This window comes from Danio rerio, chromosome 2 (genome assembly GCF_052040795.2).
Source record: "Danio rerio strain M-AB ecotype USA chromosome 2, GRCz13ab, whole genome shotgun sequence".
NCBI classification, from domain to species: Eukaryota; Metazoa; Chordata; class Actinopteri; order Cypriniformes; family Danionidae; genus Danio; species Danio rerio.
In genome coordinates this window covers 54,456,578-54,473,299 of record NC_141022.1, presented here as the reverse complement: position 1 = coordinate 54,473,299, position 16,722 = coordinate 54,456,578, and the positions used below count along the sequence as shown (strand labels likewise).

The following is a 16,722-nucleotide window of genomic DNA, read 5'->3' as shown; positions in this document are numbered from 1 at the left end:
ACGTGAGATTAAATTTTTTTCAGAATTACAAACAAAAGACTTGGAAGAAAAAACAGTCTTCAATGACCTTTTAAAATGTTATTCATTCAGGAGTGCATCACAAAAGCATTAAATCCATAAGCAACAATAAATCAAGCTGAGCAAGCCAAGCTCCATCCATATGTGCCACATGTATTTGCTTTTAATGCATTTCCATATATTTACTACATTTTTTGGATTGTTAAAGTTGTCAGTTACACTTATGACTATTGGACCCTAAATCCGAAATTTTCACACGTAAAAAAAATAATAAATTGACTTCATGTAGTGTCAATTGTACTGACACACTGCCCCCGTACCTTTTGTTGGTCATGAAAAAATTCAAACCGCATTAAATTTTTTCCACTTTTCGCAACTGAAAAAATGGCTTTGCCAGGTGTTTTGAGAGTTCAGAGCCATCGTTTGAGCTACAGATAACTTTGACAAACACATTGTGTAAAATGAAGACAGAACGTGGCGGACAGTTGAGAACACCTACAGTTGAAGTTAGAATTATTAACCCTCATGAATTATTAGCCCCTGTTTATTTTTTTCCCCAATTTCTTTTTTAACGAAGAGAAGATTTTTTTCAACACAAATTCTAAACATAAGTTTTAATAACTCTTTTCTAATAACTGATTTATTTTATCTTTGCCATGATGACAGTAAATAATATTTGACTAGATGATTTTCAAGACACTTCTATACAGCTTAGTGACATTTAAAGGCTTAACTAGGTTAATTAGGTTAACTAGGCAGGTTAAGGTAATTAGGAATGTTTTTGTATAATGATGGTTTCTTCTGTAGACGGTTGGAAAAAAAAAAGCTTAAAGGGGCTAATAATTTTGACCTTAAAATTGGTTTCTAGCCAAAATAAAACAAATAAGACTTTCTCCAGACGAAAAAATATTATCAGACATACTGTGAAAATGTCCTTGCTCTGTTAAACATAATTTGGGAAATACTTAAAAAAAAAAAATGAAAAAAATCCAAAGGGGGGCTAATAATTCTAACTTTAACTGTATATGCTAAATTTAGAGACTGGCGCACTTCTGCCCTGCTGCTGTATGGTGTGTGTGTGTGTGTGTGTGTACTGCCAGTCTCCGTTTAGGATTTGTTTACATACATTTAATATGCGAAGCATCACAACAAACGTATCAAAATTCCACTGATTTCCTGAAATAAACTTTGCATTTCGGGATAATCCAGCGCAGCTCTTTGATAATGAGCTGAACTTTCCTTCCTCTCTACACAGTATTGGATGAACACAATATGTAGCCTATTCCTCTTTCTTTTTCTACTTTGGATAAGAGAAGTGTCACTGCTTATGCGGACTCCAAAATGTTTTGCGCTTTTTTGTAATGGATTATTTAATAAACATCAGACTAAGTGTGCAAGATTGGAGTACACGACAAATTTTTCCACATATGAATCGAAAAAAAAGAAGAAAGAAAAAACGCATATGGAAATTTAGAACTTCTGTGTGTGCAAAGACCTTTACAATTTTCCGCATACAATCTCTAAATCTCCTTGTTTCCAAAGGCTTTTTGCCATTTAAATATTGTTGTGTTTGGTTGCACAAATGACCCAAGCACAATTCAAATGAATAGGAAAACGCAACACTTAAGAGTTGACTATTTGGTGACTATGAAAATGTCATGACAGAAAATAATTAAATAATAATATTTACTGATATTGCCATTTCACAATAAATAAAAACAAGGTAAAAAAAAAATCTGAAACTTTCTTGCTTGTCATGGAGGGCATGCATGAAATCAGTTAAAGTTGACAAATATGAAAAAAATAAAACCTCCAAAATTTCATGAAACTCCAGAGGAAATGTGGACAGCACGGTGACGCAATGACATTTATCGAATTATGTGCTTTAACATGTAAAACAGGATCATAAAAGAAAAATTCAAAAAGCAACTCATGTAAACACCATCATATTACTGTCTTATACAGATAAAGACAAATAATTCCATTACTGATGTCCATTTTAACATAGTCAGTATCAGTTATTCAGACTGTAGCATATAAAAATCAATAATAAACATATTATAAACGTATAAACTTTATGCCTCGTTAGCTTTATAATGCAGTAAAGAAAAAACTATACTATACAGATCTTTCTTTCATTGACTTTGTCGAGTGGTCATTTGGAGTCATTGTTAAAGTGCCTTCAACCTCTTTTTTTGCTGACACAAGCTGCAGACAACAGGACAGACTTTGTGTGCCAAAAGCCCATGGATTAGTTTCACACCATTCAACTTCCACCCAACAGCCAATGGTGACACAAACCAGGTTAAGGCTTTAAAAATGGAAAAATATTTAATACGGTCCACAAACAATTTAAATAAACTCACAAAACACACAAGTTCAATAAGGGAGAAGTAGTTTCCTTCAAGTCCCATGCCCTAAACTAGCCATACTTGTCCTTTTTTTGAGGGGAGCGTTCGGTTTCAGAGAACACCCTCTTCCTGCTACTTTTTGGGAACTGTCGATCCTTCTGGGGTTCAGATGAAGAGCGATAATGGGTCGAACCCCGCTGCAGTTGGCGTGACACATAGGAACGGGTGTGCGCTTGGTGGTCCTCATCTTGGGATTGCTGCGCACCATTGCGTTTAGCCCTGAAGACCAGAGTGCGGGGAATACGGTCTTTTGGAGAGGACGAAACCGGGGGAATGCCTGCCCCGGCACTCAACAAGTTTTGATAGTCGTAGTCGGCCTGTTCATACAAATTGCGATTAAACCAGACCTTCTCTCCTTTATTTCCCTGAGAGCTCAGATCATGATGGGAATGACCTTCTTCTTCAGAGCCTAGATTTTCAGAGCGGGATGAACGAGTGCGTTTTCTCCTTCCGTCATTTGATTTCGGCAGATTTCTTGTCGATTCTTGTCTAGTTTCTTCTTTGGCTCGAGGCCTTCGCTGGTTCTCCATTCTCCTCTAGCTAGTTACAGCATATAAAAGGAAAAACAATAGGTAGATGCTAAAGAATTAGTCGGAGATGATGTTAGATGCAGTAAATGAGGCCAGAGGTGGAAACGACCAAGCGCATTCAGAAGCCTTGTGGAACAGCCAGTTTATATCAGCATAACAAAGAGTTCATGAAGGAAAGGTTTAGACAAAATTAGTGGAGGTTTCCAAATCAGATCCAAAAAAAAAAATAATAATAAAATGTACTAACCTATAAAAGCCATGCAACAACAATGCACAAGAAACCAATGAAAGTTTGCATTCTGAGAATATTCAAGCCACACAAAAATCAGTCAAAAGCCTTAAATAAATAAATAAAAAACACTTCAGCTTATTTGCAATTTGATGTCTGAATGGGCCTTTACACAACCAGTCAATTAAAATGAAGCCTTCAAAACATACATGCAGATCCACAAGATCATTTAAACAATGACAAAGGAATTGCATTTGAGGCATGCTGTTAATTTCCAAACACATTTTAACCAAGACATCAAAGCATAACTGGAGTCTGACCAACAACTGAATCCAAGATACAAAAATAAAAATAACACAAAAACGCACACTCACCACCAGAAACTACCTGAGCTGCCATGGGAAATGTATACACAACTAACGTTCTCTTTCAACTTGAATAGCTGATAATAAGCAGATGAGTTTGACTGTACCTTGACTGTACTGGAAATCCTGATCAACAGCTGAACCACTGGCTATGCAGTTTGTGATATGTTGTTATGTATAGCTTAGTAAGTTTGCAATGGTGTATTAAATAACCTTGGATAAAAATATTGCTGTTTCACGGTATTATGATTACTGGTCTAAAACATGCACTTTTTAAATGTCTGGGTAAAAAAAAACAAACATTTTTTCTGCTTTGAACACAATGGCTGTGTCCAAAGTTGTATACTTCCATACAATATAGTATGCTAAAATCAGTGTGCGAGTTGAGCAGTACATCTGAATTCACATAACTACCTACTTCCGGATAGATTCTGAAGTGCATCTCTTATGCGTCCGCTGTCCAATCATACTATTTACAATCATGCTGTATAGAACATACTTTAATAGTCGAGTGTTTAATTCAAATTCAAATGCAGTACCTACTTAGTAGGCAATTTCAGACGCAGCCAATATATTATTTTGAGAAACATTTCAAATATTTTGTAACAGTAAACATTTCAGGCTAAATAATGCAAATGAGTAATTGACCTTTGCTGTTTTCATTAGTTTTAAAAACAAAGACTTCGTTACAATTTAAAATGGCATCTTCGGATATCTTTTCTGCTGAAGATGTCCAATAAAAATAAATAAATAAATAAATAAAAAAATAAAAACTATCTTGCATATACAGTAGGAAGAGTATAACAGAAAATTTGCCGGTTTTAAAACCGTGAATTTTCCAAACCGCAGTATACCTTCAAAATGGTTATCGTACAATGCCTAGGTATGTGTAAAAATAACTGCACAATATTGGAAAAATCTGATGATATATGCGCTATTTGGTTTTGCCTCAATATATATTGCGATACGAATATAATTTCATCAGATGATTTGAATAGATTATTTGAAAACATTCCATTAATTTAAATTGACTGCGATGATCAGTCTGTCTTTATCTATGCCGTGCATCTGCATAAATTACAATTTTCTGGAGAGTCTAACAGTATTCAAGTACAGAAATAGAACAATAACATGCTAAATAAAATTGGTCATCATTTTACGAACAATATTTAATAATATCTATACCTTTAATAAACCATATAATCCTGCAATGTGACTATTGCGAATAAACTTATTGCGATATCGATGCTCAAATTATATATTGTTCAGTCCTCGTATAAATGCAACAATTAAATTGAAAAATTGACAAAAACAATTCCATAAAGGATGCGGCTTTCAGAATGTGGTTTGATAAGGACAAAAAAAAAAACCATTGATGACCTCTACTAGAACGGTTATTAAAGGATGAGAAATTACATTTTCAAATTCACATTTATTTCAATGTAAGCCATTTTCCAACTTGTCCTCCTGATTCTCCACTGGATGACTTATTAAAGCTTGAACCACACTCAAAACATTGCATTTCTGTCATTTATAATCTGACTAACAATATTAATCCAGGCTCTCTAAATCACGCCAGAGCTGCTTGAGAAAAGAGAGTTTAGTAATCTGATGAATACTGGGAGCAAATTCTTGAGCAAACTCCGCTTCTATATGTGAAAGACACGGGCTTATACAATGTAAGATTCTACATAGGGTTTACTACACTAATGCTAGACTTGTTAAAATATACCCTTAGTGTTAGTGATGCATGTAACAGGTGCAAGCAGTCACCAGTGGATTTTATCCACAGGTTGTGGGAATGCCCTATATTATTCAATTATTGCACTAAAAAAAAAAAAAATACTTAAAACTTCGAAAGATGCCCTCGACATGGGTCTGGATACAATTCCACTTCCTGCCATTTTTGGGTTGGCAGTACATGCTAACCTTCCAATATCCATGTTTCCATCCAAAAATGTGAATTTACACAAGCTTAAAATTATCCAGCAATGTCAAATAACCTTCTTTCTGGAATACTCCAACAAGCACAACAGTCATTTTATTTTTCCTAGAACCACACGAGCAATGGCAATTTTGACAGCGCTGCCTTGTCTATTTGTAAAACTTTTTAAAACAAAAGATATAGTAAAAAATATTTTGGCCAAAAAAAGGAAATATTTTTAGCACACTGTTACCATGTAAACAGACGCAGAAGCCAAACTACAAACAGTTCAATCCAAAGCACACCATGATGTGCATTTCCACTCGCCTGCTGAGATGTTCAGAGAAAACAAGCGATGACAGAGCCTTTTCACCTTTAACAATGAGTATTCAAAAATATTAGGAGAAGATCCAGCCTGATCTCACAAAGAAACGCAAGTATTTTACGTTTTGTCAGTTTAGAGGCTAATTCGTACGAGTTAAGTTGTACGAAAATGTACGATTTTTAAAAAGGAGGCGTGGCACCAAACCCCACCCCTAACACCAACCGTCATTGGGTGATGAGCAACTCGTACTAAATAGTACAAATTAGATCGTATGAATTCGATAATACGAATTAGCCACTAAATCAAAAAGTTACAAATTGCTGTGAGATTGTGTTGGAGGATCACAAAGCCCTAACTTGTCTTTTGTGGATCACTGGCGTCAGTCATATAGAAGTAAAAATGGAGACTAGTCTGTAAGAATGTAAAGTTATTTTATTTAAATAATGCAAATTATTGTGAAAGTGATTACAATGGATCCGTTCGAGTTGCAATAACAATTTGTTTACATCCCTATAGTTTATGTATTACCATAGCAAGTAGGGCTGCACGATTAATTGAAAAAAGATCACGATCTCGATTCGACCCTATACACAATCTTAATTCAACTTTTCTACGACTCAGCCAATTATATATTCAAGGTCAGGAGAGAAGCTTAAGGGCAGCTGCACAGGTCTTCATAGGAACATGAACACCTTCAAATGACAATCAAAGTGTCACATACTGTTTTTATAAGGTATAATTCACCCAGAAATGTCATTTCTGTCTCATGTAATGATTTTATTTGTGGCCGCAAGATTACACAAGAGCTGACCATGAGCTACCGAGAATGCGCATCCTGACACTTAGCACGCCAATTACGACTACTTTAGTGCACAGAACCTGCATATGCTGTGAATAACAAGTTATAAAGTTGTAAATAACGTTCAGTTTGTTGCACAAAGCGATTGTTTGAGAGCCTTGCTGAAAGAATGATTTGCGCATGTGTGTTTTATCACAGTGACGGCAGCCATGAGCCGCACTGGGAATTGAAAGTGAAACCTGTGCGCACATCAATTAAAGATCATAATGCATTTTACAATTATGATTATGACAAGCAATTGATTTTTTTTCTTTCATAGCTAACACAGTGTTGTGCATGAAAATAAATGTTTTACAGAGTCAGTTTAGCTACTCTAGCTTATATAATGTTGAATATAATGCAAAAACTCACTGGTCTGATTTTACCAGTGAAAACAAATGGTCTAATAATGCTAACAGTGTCAAATGACAAGCACACGTCTTAAACATAATAATTCAACTTTATAATTATGAATGGTTGTATTCTGATGTCATCATTTTATTGTGAATTAACAAACAGGACATATTGAAAGTCTGTTCAAGTCCACCATAATGACTGAACAAAATTTACCATTTAAGCAACAGTAGAGCTACACACAAGCCTAATATTATTATTGTTGTTTTACCATATCATCACTTCAGAATTATAAGGTTCTTTCTGACATTTTTGTCAATTTAGTTATTGACACATTCTTATTAAATGACAATTTATTGTTTACATTTTAAGACTTAAAAAAAAATCTTACACACATACTGTTTGCTATATGGATTGAAAAAACTTTGAAGCTCAATATCTCAGAATCATTCAGAACGCAGATAGAACCTTATAATTCCAAAGTAATATGTTTGAGAATTAACAATAATAAGAGCCTCCTCATATTGATCTTTATTTTACATCTAAATAATTGTGAGAAAGAGTCGTGATCTCAATTAAGCAAAAAAAAGTTTTGATTTACATTTTAACCAGAATCGTGCAGCCCTAATAGCAAGTATAGAATTAGAGCTGAAACTTATCAATAAACTAAACCAGTGGTTCTCAAACCTTTTTCATCAAGTACCACCTCAAAAAAAAAATTCTCTAAGTACCACCATAATGAGCAGTATTAAAATACAGCAGCGTAGTAGGCCCAATAAAGCAGCTACAGTTCAAAAATGTGGCAGATTAATCCCTATTATTAAGAATATTTATTATTGTCAGCCACTTTAAACATTATAAAATCTGAACATTAACATTGCAATGTGCATATATGTAAAAACAAACAAACAAAATAACTAAAAACGTCAACATTTAAATTAAATTGTGCTTTTAAAAGTTAAAAATGGTAGGTTACTGTTCTTAAAAAGTATTAAAAAAATACTGCTGTACTTAAATGTAAAGTACATACATATAGTCCATTACATATTGTAGCCAATACAGTAGCTAATTCATCAACACGTGGAAATATTGTCTGGACCTTAAAAATATATGCTCTGTCATCATATTCATATATAAATCATTTTTGATCAATTTTGAAATGTATGTACATATGACATAACTGATTCCTCCGCGTACCACTAGAAGGAAGCCTGCGTATCACTAGTGGTACACGTACCACAGTTTAAAAACCACTGAACTAAACTGATTAAATTTATAGTAATCAACGCTTCTTTAAAAACATAACATTTAACGAATCACTTCCTGACTGAATATTTAATTGATTTGCTCCTTTTAAGTAATATGTAGCTTGTTTTTAATTTTATCCTGTAATTATATTACAAACTTAACTGCGATTTGACTATTGCGAATGATCACACTGCAATATCCAGGGTTCATACACATTTTTACTAATAAAATTTCATGACTTTTCCAAGACTTTCAAGTAAATTTTCATGACCTAATGTTTCATGCGATGTCTACATATGAGTGGTAAAAGAAAAAAACAATGCATGTTCAAATTTATTACAGCATCTCGTAAAACATGCAACAATCTATTTGAGCAATTCCGTGCAAATGTCAACCTTGCCATAAAAAAAAAATTACTTTTTTACCAAAATACGGAAACCGTTTCTGGGTTTTTTGTTAAAGCAAGTATTTTACAGTACTTTAAAAATACTCAAAAATGCATCTGTCAATGTTTTCAAACTATTCTATTTGATTTACCAAAGTCACACAAATGGTAATTTCACATCCGTCACATCCATAACGGAGAGATGTCACATCCATAACACTTTTTCCTCAGAAATGTAAAAATATTAAGTAAAATAAAACCAATCATTTTTGTTTTATAGAGAGCCAACTCTTATCATTTTGATTAGCATTATTTATTTTGGGTTGTGCAGTTTAATTCACAGAATTTCTACAAAGTATGTTGTATACTGTAAACTCGCAGACTTTTTTTGTCACATCCATAACGCATACTTATTTTCCTCATTTAAAGCACAAAACATGTTTACAGATTGATATTTTTATGCTCCCATAATTCTATGGCTAGTTGCTCTGGAAAATATAATTAAATTTTTCAATATAATGTTAAAATATACTTTCTCTGTCAATTTATGTGTTGAGTTTTTACCGCAAATGTCACATCCATAACACTGGAATTGCTCATTTAGTTTCAAGTTATATCTATGTAAAATTGATTAAGATCATGCTTGCACCACACTAATAATGTGTGAATATGTGAAAGTGAAGACAACTAACCTATATTCAAGTATACACATATCCGTTTTCCATGACTTTTCCAAGCCTAAAGAAATGTCATGTCAAAATTCCATGACTTTTCCAGGTTTTCTACAACCCTATGAACCCTGGATTTCAATGCTAAAACAATATAGTGAAGCCCTGCATTTTCATTAAAAAAAACAAAAATAAAAAAACAAAAAAGTCCGAATAAAATATTACTTAATTCTGCTTTGAATACAAAAAAATGCCATGAAACGTGACTTTGTCTTTGTGAAAGAGTTTTTAAAAGTCACTTCAACATCAAATGAAATACGTCAGTTTTATTTACACAAAGTGGGGTCAACTGCGAACTGTAACTTAGACAGCAGACTTTGACAGTAAATAAACCAAGGGAAACGAGTCTAACCCAGATTTAAACCAGCAGAGACCTGTTGGTCAGATTATATGACACACACACAGATCCATTACAGATGCTTCATGCGACCCTCCCTGTTTATGAACACAAACTACATTAAAAACTCCATGCGTGCTGTCAGAGTCAACTCCAGATGCTTCACTACAGATGCATAAACCCATGAAACTCCTTAAACATGAGTTTTATTCACGTCTAACACACTGTATGAGTATGTAATGCAATAATGCGTGCGCTCAAGTTCAGGGAGGTTTACATTCTGCAGCGGATTAAACTCAGATGAGTTTCACACGCAGCCACGTGGCGCGACACGCACAGATTAGCTCTTCAGTAACAACGCGATAAAAATGTAATATGTTTATCAACATGGTGTTAGTGGAAACTCTAGTTTTACTTACTTTTGAAGAGTTTGGTAAGTGACAAGCTGTTCGAGTTGAACTTCTCCGCCGGACTCCCTGACAGAAAGAGAGTGAGGAAGCCGGGAAACACGAACTTATAGCTGACAGAGGGGTTTCGTGTTAGATGTCATTATTCATACGAAACAATAAAACGCAGTGTAGACGGGTTTAGCATTATAACATGACTGTATATATTAAAACAAGTATATAATATTCGTATACATGATATACACTATGCATGTCTTTGTAAAATGCGAGAAGTTTATGTACATCTCCCCCATAAGAGCACAGGTGGTAGGTTCTGTTACGTTGCAACGAAACATTCCGTCCTCGTGTCTGGCCAACAGCTGCACTACAGTTATGACCGAAGATTGTTTATCGGCTTTATTTGAGATTAATATTCATAAATTAAAACATTTGACACACATTTTGGCATCTCAGTTGTATCAGTATATCTTTCTTCAATATTCTTATTTGTATGACTGCAAGTATTTCGTGAACGAAAATCTAATTTGTTGTTAAAAACAGTAGACTTATAAAAAACATGTTACCAATTATTATTTTATATTTGAAAGTCCTGATTGTTTTAGACTATAAATTACTTTTAGACTGTAATAAAATGGGTAAATAGAGACCTATAATAAACTTGTGTTATGTAAACTATGTTAAGCAGTTTGAGTACCGTAAATTCCCTTTAAAACAATGTAACATCACTGTAATTTTCCCACTGTATCAAAGATTTGTTGGTTTTAATCTATTTTAATACAATCTATGGTTGCCAGCCTTCAATTAAGACATTGTCTGGAAATAAAATGGTAGTTTGTAAAAGCCGAATGTTATTGTCTAATGCTGTGTTCGCACACGACATGGAACGTAAATAGACGCGTGAACATTTTGTGTTTACTCACTTCATTTGTGTGTGAAATTAACTTCACAACAGACGAAAATTCCTGTCATGAGCAGGGTTGTCTGCCTGGTGAATCTAGCTTAGTTGCTAAATGGCTAACATGGATTTTAATGAGAGAATAGCTGTGTTTATGTGCTTTAGGAAGGTTAAAAAACAATCCGTTTAGCGCCGTGTCTGAGTCCACTGGATCTTTTCAGATGTGCACCCTGCTCTGTGAGTTCATCAACTCCTCCAGAAACTATACCTGGAGGATGTAAGCTTTCAGTGGTGCTTCCGACTGAGCCAAGCCCGTTTGATGAGCTGTTGTCGGTGTCAGCATGCAGGAAGGGGTGTCAGATGCACAAAACGCTTAACTCGCACATCTTCATTCGCGCGAAACATGTGAATTTCACCGCAGGATGTCTATTGGCAACATAGCATGTAAATCACTCACGATTGATGCTCAATTCGTGTTTGGTGTGAACGCAGCATAAGAATTATTTTAATGATTGCAGAACAGTAATGCTCACAAACAAACCTTTCTTTCAGGGATCTTAAGGACACAATCTTACCAGGAGTGGGGTTTGAACCCACGCGGACATTTGTCCATTGGATCTTAAGTCCAACGCCTTAACCACTCAGCTGGTTACACTCCTGGTTACACATAATCTGTTGTTCATCATCCAAATCTAAAAGCTAAATGTGAGTGACAGCATTAATGTCGGGACTTTTATTTCAGTTTGTTAATGTACCTCTAACTGAAACAGAAAATTGAGTAGGAGAAGGGCTTTTAATTTGCGGATCGTTCCCTCATAGCAAACTAATAGTATACTTCACCATAGACAAAGAATTGTGTCATGAGCAGGGCTGTCTGCCTGGTGACTCTAGCTTCGTTGCTAAATGGCTAAATCGATTTTATCGAGAGAATAGCTGTGTTTATGTGCTTTAGACAGGCTGAAAAAACAATGTATATCCGTTCGGCGCCGTGTCTAAGTCCACTAAATCTTTTCAGATGTGCACCCTCCTCTGTAAGTTCATCAACTCCTCCGGAAACTATACCTGGATGATGGAGGCTTTCAGCTGTGCTTCCGACTGAGCCAAGCCTAGTTTGATGAGCTGTTGTCCAGCCAGAAAGCCAGACAGAGGAAAAGTTTCTTTCCTCAGGCCATCTACTTTATGAACAGTTAAATTTCCCCCAACTGTGCAATAAATATGTGCAACACTTTCTCATACACACTTGTACAAAGCACCTTATATCAATATACAATGCAATACTTTCTCCATTCGCATTTGTACACAGCACCTCATAACCTGTATATTTATAACAAATCTGTGCATACAATTCAACATCCAGATTTCTTGACTAACTGCATCTCTGTTTATCATCTTTTTTCATATTTATTTTGTGTTGTCACTTTATGTACACTGGAAGCTTCTGTAGTCAAAAAAAAAAACAAATACCTTGTGTGTGTGAAGCAATTAAACTGATTCTGATTTCCCCTCAGGACACCAACAGGCGCTACATCATAATCACTGCCCTGCAAGAGCAAGTTTCTGATTGGTTAACACGGCGCAAATGTTAGCTAAAGATCAGATTTTCCAACTCGAGGGATTTGTGCAAAATGTACGTAAAGCATGTCAGATGCACAAAACGCTCACCTCACGCCGATTCATTTGCGCAAATCGTGTGAGTTGCACAGCAGGATGTCTATTGGTGACTTAACATGTAAAACACTCACGATTGAAGCTCCATTCGTGCCTGGTGTGAACGCAGCATAAGAATTATTTTAATAAAGCACATCCTAACAAAGAATCTTTTCTCTCAGGCTTTTTAAATTTACAGTCTTACCAGGAGTGGGGTTTGAACCCACGAGGACACTTGTCCATTGGTTCTTAAGTCCAACACCTTAACCACTCGGCCATCCTGGTCAAACACAATTATGAATTTCATCCAATGGTTCCAAATCTAAAAGCTAAATGTGAGTGACTTAGCATTAATGTTGGGACTTTTCATTCAATTATTTTCTTTTCGGCTTAGTCCCTTTATTAATCTGGTGTCACCACAGCGGAATGAACCACCAACGTTGTTTTATCCAGCTGCAACCCATCACTGGGAAACACATACACACTTTTTCACACACACACACACACACTACAGACAGTTTAGCTTACCCAATTCACCTGCAGTGCATGTCTTTGGACTGTGGGGGAAACCGGAGCACCAGGAGGAAACCCACGCGAACACAGGCAGAACATGCAAACTCCACACAGAAACGCCAACTGGCCCAGCCGAGGCTTCAACCAGCGACCTTCTTGCTGTGAGGCGTTAGGACTTTTATTTCAGTGTATTGATGTGCTTCTAGCTGAAACAGAAAATTGAATAGAGGAAGGGCTTTTCATTTACGGATCATTCCCTCATAGCAAACTAATGGAAAGAGGGCCACCTGACTTGATTGAAGATTACCAAAAGTGGATTTTTCAGTGGATTCATATGCACAAATTAATTGTTTACTTAAGAATAATAATGTGTGCTAGCAAAATAAACATTGTACATTTTTATTTCAGATGGATTCGATGAATGATGTAGAGTTGGTCACAATTATTAGCCCCCTGTTTATTTTGTTTCCCTATTTCTGTTTAACGGAGAGAAGACTTTGTCATCTCATTTCTAAACATAATAGTTTTAATAACTCATGTCTAATAACTGATTTATTTTATCTTTGCCATGATGACTGTAAATAATATTTGACAATATTTTTCAAGACACTTATATACAGCTTAAAGTGACATTTAGAGGCTTAACTAGGTTAATTAGGTTACCTAGGCTGGTTAGGGTAAGGCAAGTCATTGTATAATGATCTGCAGACTATCGAAAAAAGGGGCTAATCATTTTTACCTTAAAATATTTTAAAAAAAAATAACACCTGCTCTTATTCTAGCCAAATTAAAACCAATAAGATTTAATAAGAAAAAAATATTATCAGACATACTGTGAAAATGTCCTTGCTCTGTTAAAAATTATTGTGGAACTATTTTTAAAAGAAAAAAGTGGGGCTAATATTTCTGACTTCAACTGTATATTGGTGGCCATATTGGTATGCATGTTTTCCATATTGACTGATAAGAAAATGAATAATCCAGCTAATAAATTGTGTATAATTTTACACTGCAGATGACTTCATGATCCGAAAGCAAAAACCAAGATGTCAGCAGTGTGGGAGTTTTTTCAGAGAAAGAAAACAGGACTTCAAAATTGTAATTTGTAATTAATTTTGGGGACACATCTTGATGTTTTATGCAAGTTTCACTGTTTTCCTCCAGTTAAGATTTGAAAATAATATTTCTGAGCATTATGTTTTAAAAAAATGTATATCAAAGTTTGTTATTGACATAAATGCTATCAGACTTCTGCTTCCATAAACACCTGCCAGTTATCATTTCTTTCAAAATGTCAACATCTCTGCATAGTCACACCTTATATGATGTATTTGAGCACAGCTCCTTGTTATTCATGAAATAAAGTATGACTGACCCCATGCTGACCTTATCTCTCAGAAAAACTTTTCTCATGCAGGATAAACACTGATTAATTCTCTGTGTGTCATAACAACAATGTCCCTTAGCTGATCTGAATTCAGTGTAAACCACTGTGTTGTGGGGTTTATTGCTTTGATCATATTTAGTCTATTTGGGTGTGGATGTTATCTTCACTGGCTTGCTCACTTTTCATTGCAAAGCTGCTTTGGAACCGTTCATAATGTTAAAGTAGCTACAGAAATCAATTAAAATGTAAAGCCTGACTATTTTTCCCGAACCAAAGGGATGATGGAAGGTTAACAGGTCAAGTGTCTCACCAACTGGAACAATGTCTCAATGTTAGCAGGCCTGTCTTTTGATTGCATGATTGAACTCAAGTATGTCCTAATTTCTATTAGTCAGTTACATTTGTAACATTTCATGAGTTCAGCCCATGTCATTTAGTTCTATTATCAGTCTGGTCATCAATCTTTGGATGCACACTCTCAAACATTTTTTTATTTATTTTTGTCATCAGGTTGTTCAGTAACACTAAAGCTCAATCCCACAAGGGCATTTGTTTACTGGATGTTACATCCAACACCTTAACCACTCAGCCATCCTGGTCCAAGATTAGCTCTTACATTCTTTAATTGTAGATATGTGAACCAAAATTACTAAATCAATCAAAACTAGGATATTTACAGCATATTGATAAGGACTAAATCATTTAATTTAATTCAATTCAAGTTTATTGCTATAGCGCTTTTGCAAAGTAGACTGTCAAAGCGGCTTAACATAGAAATTCTAGTAAATTGAAATTGTTAGTCAAGTTTAGTTTAATTTTTACAGCTGAAAGTCCAAAAACTGAAGAGCAAATCCATCAATGCACAGCTCCACAAGTCCCAAATGAATGCAAATTATTCTATTGAGATCACTGATTCATCATTTGGGAATATAGTTCAAATCATATTTAAACCCAGCAAGTTTTCTACAAATTAAAGTGTCTACCAGGAGTGGGGTTTGAACCCACGGGGACATTTGTCCATTGGGTCTTAAGTCCAACGCCTTAACCACTCGGCCATCCTGGTGTGTAACAACCATTTACATAAACACAACTCAAACACACTATAGCGAAATGGAAAGCAGTGAATAGCAAATAGCTGCTTTGAAAAGTGACAAGCTGACATGTCATAAAAAGCAAGCAAACCCATTGTAACTTGCAAGTGTTAAGTTGAGTTGTCATTAATATTTTGACATAATTATGAACACAGTTCAAATAATTACTTATTTCAAGAGAACAGATTTACTCACAACTAATCACTTCAACAGAACCTAGTTTACTCACTTTTAGGTCAACAAATCACTTTTTAATTTTCTGACTCTTTCATCATCCCATATATCCATCATCTAACACTGATCTTATTCTGAAAAGGAGACGTCAGCCCTTTTATGCAATTGTTTTAGAACGTTGCATTTATTTCCCTGGCTTAAACTGGCCCTGATTGGCTGTTAAACAAGGCTTTTGCATGGGTTTTTGGCAACAGGCTGGTTTACTGGTAAACCTGGCTAGATTTATATGGGTTTTTAATCAAGCTGGTTTTAGCTGGTCATTCCAGTTGGTTTTCCAGATTGACTGAGCTAAGACCAGAACGCCTAAAATGGCTAAAACCAGTCTGGAGGTAGCCAAAACTGCTGTAAAACAAGCCTGCTCAACCAGCCAAACAGCTTGGACTGGTTTAAACTTTTGACTAGGATGACTAGGAATTTCAAATGACAGTAAATGACCAAACTACAAGCTACAAACAACTGTGATTATGACAATAATGCAACATTTTTTTTTATTATATAATAAGAATATACAAGCATGCAATATAAAGCAGCAAAATCAGCTGTTTTGAACAGTTAAAAATCAATGGAAGTTAATGAGAGCAATAGTCTCAGGCCAAAACAGTTCCAATGACTGCACCCGCTCGTACATGAAAGAACAAGATTAATACTGTATATCAGTGTATTTTTCCCCCAGCAAGATTTCTGCATAATAATGTTTCTACCAGGAGTGGGATTTGAGTGCACAAGGACATTTAACCATTGGATCTTAAATCCAATGCCTTAACCACTCAGCCACCCTGGTCTGAAATGTTGAAGCAAACACCATTCAGGCATACTGTACATCAGTGACATGGAGACAGCAAAAAGCAATTAGCCG

At 35.2% G+C, this 16,722-nt stretch overlaps 2 protein-coding genes and 2 non-coding genes across 14 annotated transcripts in view; all 4 read right to left on the bottom strand.

Annotated features, from left to right (window-relative positions):
- Nucleotides 1-10,181, bottom strand: part of eef1da (eukaryotic translation elongation factor 1 delta a (guanine nucleotide exchange protein)) — a 34,022-nt gene extending 23,841 nt beyond the window's left edge. For 5 of the 10 annotated variants that reach the window (XM_087239800.1, XM_087239801.1, XM_087239802.1 and 2 more), the window contains exons 1-2: nucleotides 10,112-10,181; nucleotides 2,451-2,969 (exon numbers count right to left, since the gene is read on the bottom strand). In XM_087239800.1, coding sequence (XP_087095926.1) covers nucleotides 2,451-2,959 — 509 coding nt within the window. In that variant the 5' untranslated portion in view covers nucleotides 2,960-2,969; nucleotides 10,112-10,181. 10 annotated transcript variants of the gene reach the window in all.
- adcyap1r1a (ADCYAP receptor type Ia) overlaps nucleotides 1-16,722 on the bottom strand; it is a 375,079-nt gene that overhangs the window by 186,028 nt on the left and 172,329 nt on the right. The gene's annotated exons all lie outside the window — the stretch shown is intronic.
- trnal-uaa (transfer RNA leucine (anticodon UAA)) lies at nucleotides 12,844-12,926 on the bottom strand. The gene has a single exon. It is a non-coding gene; the product is annotated as a tRNA-Leu (tRNA).
- trnal-uaa (transfer RNA leucine (anticodon UAA)) lies at nucleotides 15,522-15,604 on the bottom strand. Its single transcript has one exon. It is a non-coding gene; the product is annotated as a tRNA-Leu (tRNA).